At 41.2% G+C, this 22,420-nt stretch overlaps 2 protein-coding genes across 8 annotated transcripts in view; one reads left to right on the top strand and one right to left on the bottom strand.

Moving 5' to 3' along the window:
* Positions 1–5,664, bottom strand: part of arhgap17a (Rho GTPase activating protein 17a) — a 29,796-nt gene extending 24,132 nt beyond the window's left edge. For 3 of the 7 annotated variants that reach the window (XM_029119932.2, XM_034292270.1, XM_029119935.2), the window contains exon 1: positions 5,037–5,664. In XM_029119932.2, coding sequence (XP_028975765.2) covers positions 5,037–5,089 — 53 coding nt within the window. In that variant the 5' untranslated portion in view covers positions 5,090–5,664. The remainder of the gene's footprint in view (positions 1–5,036) is intronic. The other 4 variants (XM_029119931.2, XM_029119937.2, XM_029119933.2 and 1 more) reach the window with 2 other exon arrangements.
* Positions 5,665–9,537: 3,873 nt separating this feature from the next.
* On the top strand, positions 9,538–19,017 carry lcmt1 (leucine carboxyl methyltransferase 1). Its single transcript, XM_010905421.4, has 11 exons — positions 9,538–9,958; positions 10,365–10,456; positions 14,491–14,612; positions 14,724–14,800; positions 15,033–15,094; positions 15,183–15,285; positions 17,157–17,277; positions 17,379–17,480; positions 17,823–17,914; positions 18,059–18,156; positions 18,262–19,017. The coding sequence occupies exons 1-11, from the start codon at positions 9,873–9,875 to the stop codon at positions 18,282–18,284; spliced, it is 978 nt and encodes a 325-aa protein (XP_010903723.1). The 5' UTR covers positions 9,538–9,872; the 3' UTR covers positions 18,285–19,017.
* Positions 19,018–22,420: the final 3,403 nt, after the last annotated feature.

Raw genomic sequence — 22,420 nt, 5'->3', positions numbered from 1 at the left:
GGCAACGTGCTATCGCAGTGTAAATTAATACTCTGTCCAGGTCCTACAATAGAGAGGCTGTTGCTGGCCTTTTCAACACTGACTCAGCAGCCTGGAAACGAGGTAGAGCTTGACATCTTCGCAACAGTTGGCAGCTCTGGGTTCACATGGTAATGGATATAGGATACAGATGAAGGGACAGGACTAGAACACAATTAATTAGCGATATTGCCTATTGTTTTGCGAAGAAGTAGGCCTAGTGTTGTCCCTGCTGGCTGCCCGGGCACGTTTCAGAATAGCTTTACATCTGACCTGTCAATTTCAGGTCAACATCATGTCCACCACATGGTGCAACAGTGCAGTAGCCTACTATACGTCTGATATTCAGCCCACTTTACAGACACACAACCCTGGGAGACTGATGAACTGAAGAATGTCTTGTGATTATAAACTGCTTTGGATCATGTGCAACCTGTCTGTGACACAAACTGGGACTAACCTCGTTCCTCAATCCTACACCACCGATGCCAGAAATAGCCTTATCAAGGTGTAGTTCTAACCACACTGCTATGGCGCCAGGTTCTGTCTGTGGCCTACCAGAAGCACGAGCTCAAGAAACAAGCCTGACAAGGATTCACATTCAGCCATTTCCATTTAAAGGGACCCACTTGCACCAAAATGTGAAGTTCATAAGACCATCGAGTTTGAAGTCAAATGAATGCTGAGGGAAAAGTTAAGTGCAATGATTTTGCCTACAAGAAAACCACAAACTTAATATTGCAGGGTTAGATTTGTTTAGAGTTTCTGCACTGAACATTTGGATTCAGTCAAATGAGAAAAAAAACACTATATAGTGCAAACTAATCGGTTGAAGTTGCCCCCGGTGCCTGCACAGTTTGTCCTTTATTCTGCATGACAACCCTGGAGGTGAACGCAGTTTGTACGAAATGTTGCTCATAGCGGTTTTCTTTCGGTCATCTGGGGTAAGACTCAAAACAGGACAACCCTTCCCTCTGCCAATAGTGTAGAATAAAGCAGTAGCGTACAATAAACACAGTTCAATAAATAAATAAAGCACAGTGCAGCCAAGGGTGTTGTAATGATCTAAGCCACTGCCTCCGTCCAAATGTACAGCTGCAGCTTAGTTTCAAGACCATCCCACCGTTCAATTATTCAGAGAAATATCTGAAGAAATACTGTACAAAAAAGGTATAGTTCAGTAGGTTTCACTGCAATGAAGTATAGTAGGACACACTAGAGCAGGGGTGGGCAACAGGTAATTTTTCTGGCCTCTTCCCCCATAAATATGGACATTTACATCGAGAAAAAAATGAAAATGGTGAGATAATTATTTTAGCCAAAAGTCCCACATGTAATATACAAGGGTGTTCACTCCACAAAACATTTAGGGCATTTCACTGATCCACCTATCTTTTGTGACTTTTAGAAATAAAAATGTTTTGGGCTAACTTCCCATGAATGAGCTTGCAATTAGAAATAAGCCTATAAAATAATAAATAACATAATGTAGGCCTACATTGGTGATCTTACGTGGAATGAAATGTCAATTGTGTTAATGTCATTGTTTTTTTGCCAATGCACGGTTACAATTACATGGTTACAAGTAGCCGACACTACAGAAATGTCACTACTACAACAGAGTTGTCCTTGCACAGACACAACTTGGTGACAATAATGTTATAAATTCATGAGTCTTTGAAAATCAATTTCAAAAATAAGAATTTGAAATACATTTCAAACCTTGATTAAAACTGACATCATAACTAAATGTATTATGTTATTCCTAGGAATATTTTGAAACAGATTTCCTAAATTAGTTAAGGAAACTCAGTTGTTGATGAGAGACTCTTTTCTGACTCTAAAACATTTTTTACTTCAGAAACATTTAGGCCTGTATAAAACAGACTGTCCTGTGGAGGGTAATACATTTTATTGACAGCATGTTGTGAAGTGAAAAAAAACAAACAGTTTAAGCCCAGTCACATCCACCTCTTAACAGGTACATCTCTTGTGTTTTTCACCTATTCTCTCTTCTTAGAAATACAACTTTTCAGGAAGGCCATTTCCTGTTTGGTGAAGAATAAGGAGATGTTTCCTTTGAGCGGCTGACTGACGAACACCGTGTTCTGCTACGGCACAATCACAGGAACCCAGGGAGAGGCAAAAAGCCCTCGTCTGTTGCACACACAATGTTTAAAGTGGACATAACACAAAGAATCTCACAAATGCCGTTCATGCGCACACACGCGTCTGTTTTCTGCATCGCACACGCTGCTGATTTAATGTTAGTAAAATACAGTCAGGAAATGATGAGTATTTCAGCTGCAGTCTTGTCTGTTGACCTCAAGCCAGCGGCATGGTGGTGAAGGAACATTAAGGAGATACTCTGTGAGCACTCTCAGGATATGGTTACACTCAAATAAACATGCCAGGCTTATGTCAGGGGATGGCCACGCATCTAATTGCTAAATCCTCAGCCAAGCAAAAGACACCAATGAGACAAATAGCGAAAAGAAGCTCTGCCCGGCAGATCCTTTCTAGAATTAGTGCAAGGTTCTAGAATAATTGTTTCTTCAGAGAAATGGAAAAGGGTCTCATCTGTGTATGTCACATGTGCAGGCCATTACAGCATCTGTGCCAGTGTGGCCAGCAACCTTGGGCCATATCTATTTTTAAGTATTAGTATAACGCTGTTGGAGAGTAGACATTTTGCCAAACCCGCTCTAATGATTGGTTACCTACTGAGGTTCCCTGGGTCTCCACTGAGCTGTGTAAATCAGCTTTTATCTGTGTTCATTTCCCAAATCCCCATATCGAAAACATCCCTAAGTGTGTTGTTAGAAAGTATGTCCACACAAATAGGATAAAATAGACAGTGGATCAACTTTCTCCATTCAAATCTTAACACTACTCCACAATACTGATGATGGATCAGATAAAAATGTATCACCTTTGTCTGCAGATACTAATGAAGCTTTTTTTAATGCATATCCTAAAGTACCAATAACACATTAAGATCAGGACATGCATACACTACAAAAAATAGAGGCAAACGGGCCTTTAAATAGCAAAATAGAACTCAGCTGAATGATCGTTTTTAAATGGCCTATTTGTATTGTGTAAGTCACACCAAAGGTTAAAAAAATATTTGGTGCAGTCATTACATTACAATTTTAGAGTTCAGGTTTAATAACAAAGGTTTTGGGAAAATGCACTGTGAGCCCCAATAAAGGCTCTAACAATGACAGGCCCATGGCAAGACTCGGTGTGAGAGTGATTCTTGGCTATTTCGCAAAAATCTTCAATTGATCTGTTGCTTAGCCCCATTCCACTCAAAGAGCAGCTACAGTCTTTAAATAGCTTGATTACATTGCAAGTTGTACTTGCTACTGTGATACGGCGATACCTGAAATGCAGAACCGGTTGGAGTAATTTTCTAATCCAGAAGTGTAATTTTGTTAATTCTTCGCTAGCTCAGCTGGTTAGTTTGGTCTCTCATGGTTATTCAATGATTACCAAACATAGTTAATGCTACTTTGCTTGGAAGTAAATATAACTGCCTTTCAAAATGTTTATGCTATGATTTGCTGTTGAAAACTTAAGAGAACTAGAAAAACTTTACATGACAGAGCCAGCAGTTGCTAATCACACTACAAACATAACAGTAGAAAGTTCCCATGAAGCAGCGGTAATGACGGTACACCAAAATATCACCAAAACATCTGCTGATAAGCAAGGGCTCATTTGTTCATTTTTGTGAGACAAATAAATAGATAAATAAAACTTTCATGGATCACAGATGATGAAAGTAATAACCTTAAGCCATTTTATACAACGGTTTTCGGTTGCGTGTCAAACTTAGACAATTGTTCACTCCGACTATACAACCAGGCCAAGGTACCCTGCATGCTATACTGTGCTGGGCTTTCCCTTAGCCCAAAGCAATGTGATATTCATACTCCCACTCAGCAACCCTCATGCTGCAGAGTCACGTGGTGATAAGACTCCAGCCTAAACAACAACACTGGCTGTCCGTCCTAATAGCTGCTATAAGCAGGGCAGGGCACTCTTACAGGGAGGTTATAGATCTCCCCACAGACATCTATGGAATTAGAAGACTGATGCCAAGATATTCTCAAAGATTGGATCTACTTCTCCTCTCATGGGTGGTTCCATTGCTGGCTAATAGGCAAGGGTAACTAAGCTATGGTTGAGTGGAAGAGAATAAGGCACAAGCAGGCCATCTTGAGCTGGTGGACATTTATCTCTGGCATGAGACACTACCTTGTATAATGCATTAAGTATTGTTGACTCTGCAGGATGATTGCCAAATACAACTCCAGACTGTTTAACATTGCATGACATGACTTCGTTATTTGTGTTCAAAGCATCCTCTCTATAAGTTCAAGTGGTGGGACAATTCCAGCGGCCTTCAACCGGAAGAACACCTGTGCTCCCTTAATTATCAAAGTAGGTTATCACTTGCTCATGCATCCTGTCATATTAAGCTCACATGGCATTGATGTGACATGACCAGGCAACTGACCAGGAGGATTGATGACTCACTGGAGGACCGGTTTCTATGCAATGAGCCTTTGCACACAAAAACCCATTGACAAATAGTCTTCATCAATGTCAGAAGTATGCCGGAGAAGAAAAAAAACATGATGCTACATTCACCACGACAAGAAACTGCCGCCATCAAACAAAACATTATAGCAACAGATAGCATGCATAGCCTTACAACATTCCCCTTGGTAAACAATTTTGTGTTCCTAATAAAATGGAACAACGAATTAACGGCACATTTACTGTAGTTACCTCCAGATAAAAGTAGTTACCTCCAGATAAAATGTCTTGACGTTACTGTAACATCTGTTGTTAAGAAAAACATGCATATACTATACTACTGATTTGATACAAGAACAAATGGGTTAGAAAACCTTGGCCAACTTAGCCACCACGCCAACACTAGTAAGACAGCTAGCTAGCTATACCCAAAACGAGTAACCGTTACTGAAATGTTAGCTACTTGCCTGCCAACTGTTTGGTTAGCGAGTTGTTTCATCCGATTGAACTGTTTCTTCATTTTGCGTCCTTGGCAACAGTAGAGTCTCGCTACTTTTCAAAGCTGGAAGAGTAATCCCTCCGATGTGCTTCATCAGATGAGAGTCTTTTGGTTGGTTATGAAGTTCACAAACTAACCAGGTAGCTTTTTTGAGGATTAGCTTGCAGTTAGCTAAGCAACGAACCGAAAAAGCTACTTTTTATCTGGATGGGCTGGTTTACAAGTGGTTGTTTCACTTCAGAAAAAGAGTGATTCTCTTGCGAGCTGATGACATAGTAGAATTCGATGGTATTTAATACTCGTTTTCTTATTCGTCAAAACGTATTTGAAGCTATCCAGAGTTCTACAGACTGGGTACAGCCTTAGTGTGCATTGCTGAATATTAGACTGGCTGGCTAGCTAATCAACGTCGGTTGTTTTCCACAACCAACTAGCAGCGGCGGCGGCGGCAGCAGCAGCAGCACACCTCTCTCCTATCCTCTTTGGCTGAACAAGCAAGCTCAAGCTGGTGGCGTTGCGGAAGTATACGTAGCAAAAGCATCATCCATCTACCACCATCCCCAACACAGCTAACGTGCTGACTGTGTGGTTTGGGATAGTTTACGAAAGTCCTATTGCTCGCTCCCGTGATACATTTCAGTACTGCAGAATATACGCTGTACTGAGCTGCATCAACATATTTTTTCACACAGTTGAACCAGTAAAATGTACTTATCACCGAACAGCATCAGCTTGTTTATTGTAAAACGTTAACTTTCAGAACAAGGTTTTCAGTGACTGTAAAATGTAGAACTTGATTTAATACTTCATCCATTTTTGGACATCTGGATTACTGATATTATTGATTATTAAAGAATATGGCTGAGCTTATCGGTACTGAAGAAGAAATATAAGTTTTTATGAAACTAAATGTAAACACAACTTTAAACAGAGTAAAAAATATTTTCATCGATGATTTGATCGCCATATGCTTCCATCATTATGAGAGTTGTTCCAGTAATATACTGTATATGGAAAAGGGGGTCGAAGAAGTTGTATTCTTTTTAAACTGCTTATTTGCAGCTTTAATAATTTCACTCAAAACAGCTGATATTTCCAAAACAAACGTTAGCAAACCCTGTGAGTTCATGACAAAATATGTAGAAAATCAGGAAATTCCCTTCAATTCTGAAAACGTTACTAATTTTCCTCTGAAGGTTGTGAACAGCTATCCCGTATGAAGTTGGGATTTGGTACAGTAAATTACGTTATCCATGTGTGTGGAAATGTGTGGGGACGGATCGACTCAAATACTTTTTCTGATGTGTTGCATACATGTTTAAATCTACCAGAAGTGTCTGAAATGTGCTTTGGGTGTAGAGCTTAAAATGTATGTATCAGTGTGTCCAGGAATGAAAGGAAGGTTAAAGTTACTATCTCCCTAGTAAATTTGCTATAGTAGAACATTTATTTCGATTGAAGAGTTTCTCTTCTCTTCGAAATCCCAAAGTTGGCTGGATTTCAGGTGTTAATGTGATCATTATTATTTTGAAAATGTCATGTCATCTTCTTCCGCTTATCCGGGGCCGGGTCGCGGGGGCAGCAGTCTAAGCAGGGATGCCCAGACTTCCCTCTCCCCAGACACTTCCTCAAGCTCTTCCGGGGGGACACCGAGGCATTCCCAGGCCAGCCGGGAGACATAGTCCCTCCAGCGTGTCCTAGGTCTTCCCCGGGGTCTCCTCCCGGTGGGACGGGACCGGAACACCTTCCCAGGAAGGCGTTCCGGAGGCATCCGAAAAAGATGCCCAAGCCACCTCAGCTGACCCCTCTCGATGTGGAGGAGCAGCGGCTCTACTCTGAGCTCCTCCCGGGTGACCGAGCTTCTCACCCTATCTCTAAGGGATCGCCCGGCCACCCTGCGGAGAAAGCTCATTTCGGCCGCCTGTATCCGGGATCTTGTCCTTTCGGTCATGACCCAAAGCTCATGACCATAGGTGAGAGTAGGAACGTAGATTGACTGGTAAATCGAGAGCTTCGCCTTGCGGCTCAGCTCTTTCTTCACCACGACAGACCGATACATCGACTTCATTACTGCAGAAGCTGCACCGATCCGTCTGTCAATCTCCCGTTCCATCCTTCCCTCACTCGTGAACAAGACCCCTAGATACTTAAACTCCTCCACTTGAGGCAGGCACTCTCCACCAACCTGAAGTGGGCAAGCCACCCTTTTCCGACTGAGGACCATGGCCTCGGATTTGGAGGTACTGATTTTCATCCCCACCGCTTCACACTCGGCTGCAAACCGTCCCAGCGCATGCTGAAGGTCCTGGCTTGAAGGGGCCAACACGACAACATCATCTGCAATGAGCAGAGACGAAATTGTGTGGTCCCCAAACCTGACACCCTCCGGCCCCTGGCTGCGCCTAGAAATTCTGTCCATAAAAATTACGAACAGAACTGGGCCCATTACTTTTCTCACTATACATGCTCCCTCTGGGCGATGTAATCCGAAATCACAATATTAACTTTCACTGTTATGCTGATGACACACAGTTATATATTTCAATGAAGCATGGAGAAGCCCCTAAATTAGCTATTTTGGAAGCATGCGTTTCAGATATTAGGAAGTGGATGACAGAGAATTTCTTGTTCTTAAACTCAAATAAAACAGAAATGTTCCTTTTAGGACCCAAAAAACAAAGAGCGTTGTTAGCAGATCTCACTGTGAACCTCGACGGCTGCATGGTCGTATCCCAAAAAACTGTAAAAAACCTTGGCGTTACCCTTGACCCTGACCTCTCCTTTGAAGAACATATAAAATATGTCTCAAGAGTTGCTTATTTTCATCTTCGAAACATTGCAAAAATTAGAAACTTCCTATCAAAAACTGATGCAGAAAAATTAATCCATGCTTTCGTTACTTCTAGATTTGATTACTGCAATGCTCTTATCTCTGGTTATCCAGACAAATTAATAAATAAACTTCAATTAGTGCTGCACACAGCTGCTAGAATCCTAACTAGAACAAAAAAATTTGAACACATTACTCCTGTCCTGGCATCCTTACATTGGCTGCCTGTTAGGGTTAGGGCTGATTTTAAGGTTTTACTCTTAACCTATAAATCAATACATGGACTTGCTCTTACTTACCTTGCTGAAATGATCCAGCCATATATACCTACACGTAACCTTAGATCGCAAGACGCAGGCCTTTTAATTGTACCTAGAATTTCTAAACAAACAATTGGCGGCAGGGCCTTTTCTCATAGAGCTCCACTCCTGTGGAATGATCTGCCAATTAAGGTTAGAAATGCAAACTCAGTGCAAACTTTCAAGTGTCTACTAAAAACTCATCTCTACAGCACGGTTTATAATTAGGTGTAGCCAGGCCCGGGGGCGTGAAGGTGACCAGTAGGCTTGATACTGTCCACCCTTGCTGTCTTGCCAGGTGGGCTCTCGTCGCCACTGGGATGCCCTCCCTCCAATGCCCTTCGGGGGAAGAGTCACTGGCTTGTTGTTGACTCTCTATTGCGCACTTGTGCAGTTGGGCTGTACGCTACTAGCAATACTCGGCCCTCATTCAGGGGGGTTGCGGTTGGTGGGTGTCCCTTTGGTTGATGCCTGGCAATGTGATTGGATTGATTTCCTGCCTGTTGGGCCCTGTCCGGGGCCTCCCCCGGGTAGGGCCACAGTGTCACCGGACCCCCCCGTCTCAGTTCCAAGGTGTTACGCTGCTATATTATTGTGCTGGGGGACATGAGGGATGTACTACTAACTTTTCTCAGTTTCCTCCAATTTTAAATTTTAGAAGGAGATGAGGTCCTGGTCCACACCTGCGGATTACCTGGTTTGGGGGGACCGTTGCTGTTCCTGTCCTTGTCCACCTGGTCATACTTCTGACCTAGTCTAAAATCAAATATACTCTGGATTTAGCCAAGAGAAATTTATTTATTATTCCAATTGGACTCTTAATATCTCACCCGGCACAGCCAGAAGAGGACTGGTCACCCCTCTGAGCCTGGGTCCTCTCTAGGTTTCTTCCTAAAATTCGACCTTCTTAGGGAGTTTTTCCTAGCCACTGAAATTCAACACTACTGTTGTTTGCTCCTTGGGGTTTAAGGCCGGGTGTCTCTGTAAAGCACTTTGTGACAACTGCTGTTGTAAAAAGCGCTTTATAAATACATTTTGATTGATTGATTGATTGAACCGGTGACAAAGGGCAGCCCTGCCGGAGTCCAACATGCACTGGGAACAAGTATTTTGAAAATGTCTTTTTGCAAATCTACGTTTGTTATTAAACCGTCCACTGATCACATTAATCGTATTTCTGAATATGAATGTAAATAGATATATTTAGAAAGGGTAAAACATCTGATGTGTTTATAGACATGACAGTCCTGTCGCTGGTACTCCAGTAGGGTAGGTGGCGGTAAGCACCTTCAACATGGATGCCAAGTTAAAAAGCCCCAACGAAGAAGAAGATTATGGGTTTGGGGAGACACATTGCGGAAGTAGAAGAAAGGCAAGACGAAGTGGTTCCAGGCTAGCCAGTTGTACGATGTCATTTTAACGGCATGTTCTTGCATTATGTTGCGTGACAGTAATTTATTTTACTGGTGCTAATATTTCTACTGTGGAGTTTCACCACTCGGTCAGTTTTTTTTTTAGCGAGTCTTCGAAGCAAAGGTCAAAGAACTGATTTTAGCAACTAGCTAAGTAACGTAAGCCACAATCGAACAGCTGATGCATGTGGTGCTGCAGAAGACAGTTCTTTTTCAAATATCAACAACAGGTACTGTTGTACGCGGAGTCAAACTTTTGTTAGATGGCAACCCGACAACCCTTCCCGGACTCAGACACTGCAGACGAAGCGGTGAGATCTACCTGTGACGATGCAACGATATCGAAAAGGTAGATATAAGCATAATACCACCATTCTTGTCATTTAGATTAAGCTGGCGCTTCTGCCAACAAAACATTATTCTTATACAATACTAGCAGATTAGGCTCAACTTTACGAATGGTACATTCTCTGGAAAAAAGTACAAAACATCTGTAGTTTTCTGATCAGTTGAATGTGACGTTGGAACTTTAGTCAATAATTATCTTCCTGACCCAACTAATTAGGATTGTGTGTGTGTGTGTGTGTGTTTGTGTGTGTGTGTGTGTGTGTGTGTACACACGAATATACGCACACACTCATAGATATATATCTATCTAGCTATCTCTCTCTATCCTCAGTCAAATATGTAATTGATATGATATAAATATAATTATTCTGCATTTGCTCTGCTATTACAATTGTTTAATATTTCAGATATGCAACCAGCAAAGGCTACTGGACGGACCCTTATGTCCAGTATTTTGTAAGGTCAGTAGGGGAACGAAAGGCTCCAGAGATCAACAGAGGCAAGTGACTATACAAGACCAAAACACAATCATTAAATTATTATAATTGTTTTAGAAAGCTTTCTCGGTTCCCCACCTCTAGTTGGTTTCAGAAACTAGGGAAGGAGTGTACCTCTAATTGCATGAATTGCTGTCAGTCGATTTGAGGAAACAAACAGTTGTTTTATTCAATGAAGGTTTTAGTTTAAAGTGGAGGATTCCACAAACAAAGGAGGGCCTGTCATTACAAATGATGGGCCGTGATTCTAAAGTTTGAAGGGATTTCAGTCCCGACCTTTTTTCATTTCCATTCCTTTTAGTCACTTACAGTGAGAGGAAAAAGGTATTTGATCCCCTGCTGATTTTGTAAGTTTGCCCACTGACAAAGAAATTATCAGTCTATAATTTTAATAGTAGGTTTATTTGAACAGTGTGAGACAGAATAACCACAAAAAAATCCAGAAAAACGCATGTCAAAAATGTTATAAATTGGTTTTGCATTTTAATGAGTGAAATAAATATTTGACCCCTCTGCAAAACATGACTTAGTACTTGGTGGCAAAACCCTTGTTGGCAATCACAGAGGTCAGACGTTTCTTGTAGTTGGCCACCAGTTTTGCACACATCTCAGGAGGGATTTTGTCCCACTCCTCTTTGCAGATCTTCTCCAAGTCATTAAGGTTTCGAGGCTGAAGTTTGGCAACTCAAACCTTCAGCTCCCTCCACAGAATTTCTGTCGGATTAAGGTCTGGAGACTTGCTAGGCCACTCCAGGACCTTAATGTGCTTCTTCTTGAGGCACTCCTTTTTTGCCTAGGCTGTGTGTTTTGGATCATTGTCATGCTGGAATACCCATCCACAACCTATTTTCAATGCCCTGACTGAGGGAAGGAGGTTCTCACCCAAGATGTGATGGTACATGGCCCCATCCATCGTCCCTTTGATGCGGTCAAGTTGTACATGTGCTTTCTTGCAGGCGCTGCAGGATTTCAGTGTGTTACCAATTGTTTTCTTGGTAACTATGGTCCCAGCTGGGTTGAGATCATTGACAAGATCCTCCTGTGTAGTTCTGGGCTGATTCCTCACTGTTCTCATGATCATTGCAACTCCACGAGGTGAGATCTCGCATGGAGCCTCAGACCGAGGTAGATGGACAGCTCTTTTGTGTTTCTTCCATTTGCGAATAATCGCACCAACTGTTGTAACCTTTTCATCAAGCTGCTTGGCGATGGTCTTGTAGCCCATCCAGCCTTGTGCAGGTCTACAGTCTTGTCCCTGACATCCTTGGACAGCTCTGATCTTGGCCATGGTGGAGAGTTTGGAATCTGATTGATTGCTTCTGTGGTCAGGTGTCTTTTATACAGGTAACAAGATGAGATTAGGAGCACTCCCTTTAGGAGTGTGCTCCTAATCTCAGCTCGTTACCTGTATAAAAAAACAACTGGGAGACAGAAATCTTTCTGATTGAGAGGGGATGAAATACTTATTTCACTCATTAAAATGCAAATCAATTTATAACATTTTTGACATGTGCTTTTCTGGATTATTTTGTTGTTATTCTGTCTCTCACTGTTGAAATAAACCTACCATTAAAATTATAGACTGATCATTTATTTGCCAGTGGGCAAACATACAAAATCAGTAGGGGATGAAATACTTTTTTCCCCACACTTTAGATGGGAGGCTTATGGTAGTAGATGGACTCCCAAAAAAAACACAACAATGTACTTGAAACCCTCCTGACAAGCAACTACAGCATCTCAGGACTTTTTGGGCAATACTTGGGTCAAAATTAAAATGTTGCCACTATTACAAGCATAATGCTGTTTCTTTGAACTGTGTAGCCTTCCTGTTTTTCAGTCTTTTGAGCATGTTGAGTTATACAGTTTGAGGTTTAATTTATTTTGCTTGTAATAGTGGAAATAATGGACAATTGCTCCATGTTGACATATAGCCAACAAATACATGAGATGGCGGTAGAGGTCTTATTATGTAGGGATGATGCTACAACACTAAAAGTGGAAAATGCTGTGTACATGCAGAAACAATCCACCATTAAATCGAGAGTCAGACACTTAACACAACGAAAAGGTGTGCAGGTGCAGCAGACTTTATGCTACTAGACTGCTTTGTGAATACAGACTGGAACATGTCCAGAGTTTCATTTATTTAATAATATCTACTCATAAAACCCAAGAATGACTAATCAAAAACTAGTTTGTAGAAATTCTGGCCAATTTATTACAGATGTAACTGACATTTTGAATGTACGTAAGTATTCAAACCCTTTGTCACAAAAGTCCAAATGTATACGGTACAAGTACTCTACAACGAAATACAGTCAGCATCTAACCAGAAGTGCAAATAGAGGAGGGCAGAAAATGTATTTATCTCAGATGCATCTGGTATTATGTATAGATGGCTAGCAAAAAAACAACAACATTGAATTACTTTTTCTGATCCTGCTGAAGGACTTACAGTGGCCTGTCCAGATATGTATCTCTGGTTGTGTTGTTAATGTGTGCCAGCTGTCGGGACATCTCTAACATCTTCAACATGTCCGCGGCACATTCTGTAGTACCCACCTGCTTGAAATAGCAGGTGGAAATAGCAATAGTGTGCATACACACTCAATGTAAGAGTTTTGTATGTTTTACTCCATGGATCTGTTTTATTTGCATTAACGAATAGGAAGTTGCTAGTATGAGTTGTGTACTCTGCCTATTACGATTGAAGAGATTGTTTGTCCAAAAAGTTTTTCTCTTTAACCGGAGTAAGTCCAAAAAGGCCCATAGTCATATTTTAAAACAATCCATTATTCCGCTCTGTCTCAGTCAGTAATTAGCGTTATTAGTATCATATAAATTCATCAATGGAAACCATACATACCTTTTTTTGCAAAGCTCCATTGCAAGCAGAAAACGACTCTAAAACACTCCAAACTAAGACAAGTGGTGTTGTTTACTTCAAAGAACATGACGATGTTGAATTCCTCAAAATAAAGTTAACATTTTCATGATATAATTGTCATTTCAAATAAACGGGAACTCCCTGTGTTTACCAGTACATTTTGTAATAGAATACATGCGTTCATTCAGGAAGAGTAAATCTATACACTAAACGAAAGTTGGTATTCGCTAGTTAGAAAACAAGTTACCTATTTTGTCTTTGATATTCACCTTGGACAATCAAATTGTATTTGCTTGATAGAGAAAGGAAAATACATTTATATTATGCGACTTTGAATACTAGTAAGAAGAACATTTCTGGGGATATAGCCTTACTTGTTTTAACCATAATACACAGATGATGATTTCACCAAATAGGACAGTGTTTCTCAACCCTTCTCCTGGGCGCCCCCCTGGCCTGCATGTTTTAGATCTCTTCCTGCTCTGTCGCACCTGATTCAAATGATCAGCTCATTATCAAGTCCTTCATGAGCTACATCAGGTTTGTTAGGGCAGGGAGAGATTGAAAACATGCAGTACAGTGTCCAGGAGCAGGGTTGAGAAACAATGGAATAGAAGCTTGTAGAGCAGCTACAGGGGGGTGATGGTGAACAAGTTAATCCCCAACCCTGCCCAGAATATCCTGAGGCAATGTGTACTTTATATATTATAACATAGCAATTCAGCCAATTCTGCAGGTTGTTTTGTCAATGTACAGTTTAAAAAAAACTCTATGCTACCACGACAGATTACTGAATGTAGTTTGAAGTGTTTTTGAGTAGTTTTCCGCTTGCAATGCAGCTTTGCGATAGCAGTACGAAACGTTTCCATTTATGGCTAATTACAGCCTGGGACAGAGCAAAATAATGGATTGTTTGAAAAAATGACTATGGGTCTTCTGGAATATCTTTTGGTGAGTGAACTTTGAGAGAAATATGCATGATGGACAAACGATCCCTTTATGCTAGTGGACTGTAATTTAATTGCCAGTCAGCCAGCACTCGTCACAACCCAACTCTGACTCGTACTCAAGGATTTCTTTTAAACTGACAAAATCTGTTGTCCTCTGCTAGGTTACTGTTGGACTAAATCTGTTGTCCTTTACTAGGTTATTATGCCCGTGTGCAGGGAATGAACCACCTGCTGGATGCCTTCCTCAGGAAAACAAAATGTGACTGTCAGATAGTAAACCTGGGGGCAGGCTTGGACACTACCTTCTGGAGATTAAAGGTATAGTCTGACAATCCTATTTAATAAATGTGTTTATACATTTTTCGGTAACATCCATTCTAGCCCCTGGTTTTCGATCTCTTATTTTTTATTGTTTTTTTGTGTTTGTAGGATGAAAACCTCATGCCTAGAAAATACTTTGAAGTCGATTTTCCAATGATTGTTGCCAGGAAAATACACAACATAAAGTAGGACTTTTATTTCCTGTTTAGAATATGTGATACAAATACATTGTTTGTTTTTGATATTTCTGTGGTTTAGTAATGTAATGTCAGACATTGAGCTGTAGGGGGAAGCAGAGCCTGTCTATAAACAACTGGAAATCAAAGCCTTTTGTATCAATTGTAGGGTGATAGTCTGTTGATAAGAAACAAACCTTCTAGCATGTAGTTATGACACTGCTTTGTGTCTTCTCTTCAGGACAAAACCACCACTTTCAAAACCTCTAATCGAGACCCACTCCACGGACTCACTATTACTAGGTGATTAAGTAAATCATATTGACCGACTCAAATAAGCACAATTGTGTTGTTTTTAAAAATGTGTTCATATTATGTCTTTATGTTTTAGACGGCCACTGTCTGGACTCTGACAGATTCTGCATCATCGGTACCGACCTGAGGGACATCCCAGGCCTAGAGGAAAAACTAAAGAAGTTTCACCTCAATCCAGAGTCAGTAAAAAATATATATTGAATATGTTGGTCCTAGCATTCATTGGAGTTTTGCGAGAGTCTCAATATTTGTGTTGTAGCTGTACAGTAGGTTGTTTTGGTATTTTGTGTTCCAGACTGTGCCACACTTTCACTTTTCTTTTGTTGAATTGTTTAGAGCTGCACAGTCTACATTCTCACCAAACTCCAATAATTTTTTATCTGTGGTGCCTCCAAGGGCCATACACCCAAGCATCTATTATGGTATTTCTGTGGCAGATGCAGAATTCACTGTTTTTGTACAGCAGCCTAAACGAAAATGTGTCAGTCATATCCATCACTCATCAAGGTGGTTGACACCAGTCCAGAAGAGGCTCATCAAGTCCTCATCACTCTGCATATCATCAGCTGCACTCCATCGCACTGTTCTCCAGATCAAAACTTGCAATGGCATCCATGCTGACATTACCAGTTGGTTGCGCAACTCACTTTATTTTGAAACAGTGCTGTTGTTGTTTGGCAACTGTATTGTATTATAAAGGCATATGGCTGAGTTCCCTGCCTCACTTGGCATAAACATGGAGTTCACCTGGCTTGTCCTTGAGTCATACTTTTTACAATCAATACAGCTGTGGAGATTTTCCCATATAGTTCTCAATGTAGTCTTGTCTTTAAGGTTGCATCTGCAGTGTGTGTGCAGTTCTACCGAGATCCTGGATGGATCCAGTCTGCTGAGCCTATTATGAGCTGTTTGATCTCAGGGCATTATGCTCCAGTTCTGTAGGCTATGGTTTGTTTGTGTAGATTGTGAGTCACAGTGAAATGCAAGAGCTATACATTTACATTGTAATGAATCACTGTTAGATCAGTGAAGTGCGGTGTTAAATGGTTTGTGTGCAGTAGTAGGCTACGGTACTGTACATTCAGGGAGAATCCAATTACATAATTTCAGGGTTTCTGTTTCTTAGTCACCTCTCTCTGCAGCACCCTGAGGTACCATTGGTATGCCGTGACCAGGATTCAATCATTGGGTTGCGGTCCTGCAGCTGTACTGCATTTCCCATGGGGCTTTGTAGCCCGCTATCAGCTAGTGACACAGTCAAGGCTTGAACCTAGACTGGTGGTCAGCTTGGTGCTAGGAAAAAGCGCTTTAAAATTCTGTCACCTTGGATGCCCTGTGGAGCACTCAATATATTTTTTTAAATGTAGGCAACTTGTTGTGTTTGAATCCTCACTGCATTGATGTATGTGCACAGGCCAATACTGTTAATTACATGATTACTGCCATTTGTTATAGGCCACTGCAATCTTTACTTTATGCTGTATTTTTATTTATTTTTATTTTCATTTAATGGGTTGGTGGCACCAACAAAAAAGTGGAAAATCTTAGTCTGGGGCCCTATTTTGGTCTTGGGCTGTCAGTTCCTGATGACGCCAATCATACACTTGGGGGAGGTTAGATGTTTCCATCCTTTCCAAATGTGCGTCAAAGAGACGCATCTCCTTTGATCTCGGCCTCTGAGACTCCGTAAAGCCTCCGTGCGCACTGTCCCAGTGTCAACCAAGTGCTTAATTTTCATTGAGCTTATTGTTTAAGTGCATGCATTCAGCTCTTCCTGTGGGATCTTCTCCAGCAGCCCAGCCTTAATGACGTTACGATGAATCTCTGTGGATTCAAATTTCTGACGCTGGTGCCAAAGTCTTTGGATGTGGTGGCGTGTTCAATGTCAGTGATTTGGACATTCAGAAAAGAACATAAGATTAAATGTATGTGGCCCGATGCATTTATTAAATGTAGGATGGGTGACTGGCACAATAAATACCTTATTCTACATGCAGACCAGATTCTATTGTAGCTTTGTCTAACACCACAAGGTTTTGTTCTCCTTCAGGTTGCCTACGTTGTTCCTATCAGAGTGTGTGCTGGTCTACCTGACTCCGGAACAGTCGTCTAAGCTCGTGAACTGGGCCTCAGATACCTTCCACACAGCCATGTTCATTAATTATGAGCAGGTAGGTTATGAAAAAGATCAGAACATTGGCTAGATGAATTTGCAGAGTTCGGCTGACTATATTGCTGTGCATTTACACTCATGGATTATATGTTTGTCTAGGTAAACATGACGGATCGTTTTGGCCAGGTAATGATTGAGAATCTGCAGCGTCGTCAATGTAACCTGGCAGGAGTGGAAGTGTGTCAGTCTCTGGAAACCCAGGTACAGCATATAGGCCTGCATAGAGGAACACTGTAGTGATTAGATGAGCCCGGATCTATGTTTACAGCAGCTGCTTCAGTCTCCAGAACTCTCACCGAAACCAACTGTGCAACCAAATTCTAAGGTTCAAGGCCGAAGGCTTGTGAAGCCACAGAGTCTCGAGTTTCTCTTGCTTTTGAAGTGTTCTGTCATTTTGACAATCTGTTGCCTTTAAATATTCAATTTTGAAACTTGATCAAATGTCACCCCAAACACAACTGAATCATGACGATCCAACAGCCAATCCCTAGGGTTGATTTTGTGCTTGCCAAATCCTGAAGTGGAACATGTTCACTTTTGTAGAAAGAGCGCTTCCTGAAGACGGGCTGGGAGAATGCTGACGCTCTGGACATGATGACTGTGTACAGTGTTCTACCCCAGGATGATGTGGCAAGGTAACACCGTTTTTCAACACACAGTAGTACCTAATCCTCCACCATTTTCGCCTTCACATTGTAGTGTACTGATACGCTTCTTAGTTTTTTGGGTGGTTTGCTTTAACTTTTCCTCATTAATTTTCTACATCTTTGTCCATGCAGAATAGAGCGTCTGGAGTTTTTGGATGAGAAAGAACTGCTACAGCAGCTCCTCCAACACTACAGTATCTGCTGGGCCACCAAGGACAAGCTGAAGTTAGGTATGTGTTTTGGATGCCTTCACAGTATTTGTAAATATGTACATTTTGGATACAGACATTGTTCTTGAAAAGGTTGCCAATTACTGAATTGTCTGCTTCTTCCAGGACTCTCCCAAGTGGCTTTCTGAACCTGAACTGGTCCGCCTGTCTTAAGCCTTTTCCTCTGTGCCATGATTTACTCCACCAGGGGACTCCAGTCCTGTTTGTCTGTGGGAAACACCTGGTGTTAGAATTTGGCTTAATGTTTTCCCTTTGCATTGCGCTGTTTACAAGCATGTTTCTGTCAGTGAGAAGGGATGCATGATATTAACGACAGAACACTGCAGAGAACTTCATTTCATTGAGTCAAGTTGTCCAAGATGGCACTGTGTGTTTCTATTGTATATTCAGACAAGAACTGCAGAGTTGTACACACTAGTGTCCTTTAGGGTTTTTAAAGATGCTTTAATTACTTGTATGTTATTAGGATCCCTTGTTGCCACTATTGTTGTGATTATATATTTTTTTGTGCTGCAGTATTTATTAAGAATTTAGAAATGTATTGGCAAGACATATTTTCTTATGTATAGAAATGAATTCAATGAATGTACTTGAACAGATTCATTTGATTCCATTATGACAATTCTGGAATTGCACTAGCAGTAGATACATTTGCATGTAACAAATATTCTTGTCTTAAAGAAATCCCCAAGTCATGCATGTTTGATCAGAGGAGCGCTTTTTCAATTCTTACAAGCGATACATCTGTACCAATGACATACTAATGCAGTATGAATAAAGCTGTTAATATTTGTGTATAAAGTGCTTAACTCCATAATTTCTGCTACATTGCAGTCCATGAAAATAAAAAAAATTCAAACTGAAAATGTTTTAAGATGCTTATGGACACCAGCCTAAAACACTAAAGAGCAAGTGATAAGATGCAGAAGCACAGTGGCTAGGAAAAAAAACATTTTTTATCAAGATGTTTAAACTGATGATTTGTGTGTTTAAAAATACATGCTCTTAAGAAATAAATGTCTGTTGGCATTTCATAACCAAGCCTTCAACTAAAAAGCACAGTGAAGTCATCAGTCAGAATGCAGCATCATGACCAAGAGGTTGTCCGGCTAGGTGGTTCCGCGGGATTGTGCTAGGGAGCGGGAGTGGATGAATAATTAGTGGGAGCATTCCTAAGATCCAACAGGACATCAAATAAGTGAGAATTCACACTTGACAGAACAGTCTGAAACTGTCCAATCCGGGTCACTGCATCAGTGAAACTGACACCAACATGCTGCTGTTAAAAATGTTACTTCCTCTACTGTCTGGTTGCCCGGCTCAACACAGGACTCAAACCGGTGGTCATTTGCTTTGCTACACATGCGAATGCCCTCCAACGTAACTGTTTGTGATACGAGAGATACAAAATAGGTGACCCTAATCGGTGTCATTTCAAGCTAGTTGTGAAGTAAACTCATAGTACGTTCTTTGTTGCAGATTCTCCAGGCCATCAAAGGTTGGCAACCACTAACTACCCTGAGAAAAGACATAGGGTATAGCCAACAAAGTTGGTTTGGGATTAGAGTACTTTTTCTTTTACCTTATCTTCCCTGGACAAGACACCTAATCATAGGACCTACTGAACAGATTATTCTTTAGTTAAGACGTAAAGGTCCTTTCATCAGAATGTTGCCCTGCCTACAAGCTGCTTTAGAAATTCAAAGAAATATAAGTACTGCCTGTTACTAGAATATGTGTAAAGTATATTTTTTGTGTCTTATCTGGCTAGCCAGAGAGAAGACCATAGCAATATTTTAATTTAGAAGTAACAACTGTCCATGTCATTTCCACTTGAATGACATTGTTTACAGGCCAGCAACATAAAAATCAAGGAGGCACAGAGAGGATGTTTGAGTTTCCCGCCTGGCACTGTCACGACACCCCTTTGTCCTGATGGTCGGGTCCTTTGTTTTTACAGTGACATTAACCTGATATGGCCTTGTGTATGGTTAGGAGATAAAAAATAGCAGCACTAGAACCCTGGATAAATAGATTTTTTTCTTTGGAGAGTTTACATTTTCTTTTGTATATATAAAAGTATACAAGCTTAGAGGGAAAATCATTTTATAACACAAATATATTACATCAGCAAATCATTTTTTGGAGTGCATTGTGTATCGTTTGAGATCATGAAACTACCAAGTGCCAACAATTAACATGACAGGAACATGCCACAGTAGCAGTTAACACTGAGTCCTGCAAGCGCCTAGTCTCTAAAATATGCATATTTGGCTGGGACAATGCACAACAAAAAGTCAGAGCACTGAAATTGTTGGACCAGATTTCACTAACAGCTGGTTTCCAGAGAAAGCCTGGATGCTGCTACGTGCTTTCATTGCAGAGGAAATGTAATTTACAACAGAGCCACTGGCAGGAACCAATCAATCAATAATATGTATTTAATTGATTGATTGGTTCCTGCCAGTATCTTTTTTACACAATCAGTTGTCACAAGGAGCTTGTACAGCCTAAAACCCCAACAAGCGAGCCACAACCCAAGTAGTGTCAGAACCTAGAAAGAAGCCTAGAGGGACTTTGAGGGGACCACATCACTCCCTTGTCAAGGTACTTGAGGACTAGAAAAGGCTCAAATAGAAAGTCTCCATCCTCCCAGTAATCAACCTTCCTGAGAAGGGAGCTGGCACCTCCATAGGTCACACTCATGGGATGCCATGTGATTTCCTGCTCCAATGTCTTTCTGTCTCAGTGTCACGGAACGGGAATAAAGCTCTTAACTGCTCTTATGGGCTATTGTTGTGAAAGGTCCTAATGTGCGAGATTTGCAAACAAAACATCCTTGACTCTGACCTGTTGTCCAAAACAGCTGAGGTATCTTTTATTTACAGTGGCTCTTAAAATGATTCACTCCCTTTGGACTTTTCCTTTTTATCGTGTTAAACAACATGAAATCTGAATGGATTAAAATGTAACACGTTGTTTTACAACAATCTGCACATTTTGCTTACTTTTTACATACACTGCTGAAAAAAAACTAAGGGAACACCTAAATCACACATCGGGTCTCAATGAACGAAATACTGTATAGTAAAGATCAAAATCTTTACTGTAGATCAAAATCTTTACTGTACATTGTGTAATTCGTTGAGAACAAAATGATGTAACAACGGTCAATGGAAAACAAAATCACCAACAGATTGAGGGCTGGATTCAAACACACACTGAAAATCTAAGTAAACAATTGAAATCACAGGGTGTTCCAACTTGTGTGAATTTCATTATGGCCGCTCATAATGTGACTCAGTAGTGTACATGGCCCCCATGTGCCTGTATTCACTACTGACAACATCTGGGAATCCTCCTGATCAGATGGGGGATGGCATCCTGGGGGATCTCCTCCCAGACCTGGATCAGGGCATCAGTGATCTCCTGGACAGTCTGTGGATCTACTTGGCGGCATTGGATGCACCGATACATAACGTCCCAGAGGTTCTCAATTGGATTCAGGTCTGGGGAACGTGAGGGCAAGTCAATGGTGCTGGTCTGTGAGCACAGGTCCCACTAAAAGTCTTTGGGCCCTCGTGCCACCCTCATGGAGTCTGTTTCTGACAGTTTGGTCAGAAACATGCACATCAACAGCCCACTGGAGGTCATTTTGTAGAGCTCTGGCAGTGCTCCTCCCTGTTCCTCCTCGCACAAAGGAGCAGATACGGGTCCTGCTGCTGTGTTGATGCTCTCCTCATGTAACGGCCCATCTCCTGGTATCTCATCCAAGCTCTTGAGACTGTTCTGGGAGAAACAGCAAATCCAACAATGACACGTATTGATGGCCATCCTGGAGGAGCTGGACTACCTGTGCAATTTGAATGGGCTGCAAGTACCACTTCATGCTACCAGTAGTGACAAGTACACTAGCAAAACGCAAAACTATAGAAGAATCAGTCAGGAAGGATAAGGAGAGAGCAATTGTCTGTGGCCACCACCTGCAAAACCATTTCTTTTTGGGGGGTTGTCTTACTGTTGCCTCTCCAGTGCATCTGTTGTTGATTTCATTTGCACCAAACCAGGAGACATTGATTCACAATCACTTATACTTATTGATATCCCTGAAGTTTAACTGACTTGTTGTTATATTGTGATAATTACGTGTTCCCTTAATTTTTTCGAGCAATGTATATAAGACTGAAGTCACTCCTGAGTATAAGGCATTGGACATGTTTGGGCTTTGAAGAACCCTGAGAACATGAGGAAATATATTCTCGGT

This window comes from Esox lucius, chromosome 5 (assembly GCF_011004845.1).
Source record: "Esox lucius isolate fEsoLuc1 chromosome 5, fEsoLuc1.pri, whole genome shotgun sequence".
NCBI lineage: Eukaryota > Metazoa > Chordata > Actinopteri > Esociformes > Esocidae > Esox > Esox lucius.
This window is presented reverse-complemented; position numbering and strand designations above follow the sequence as displayed.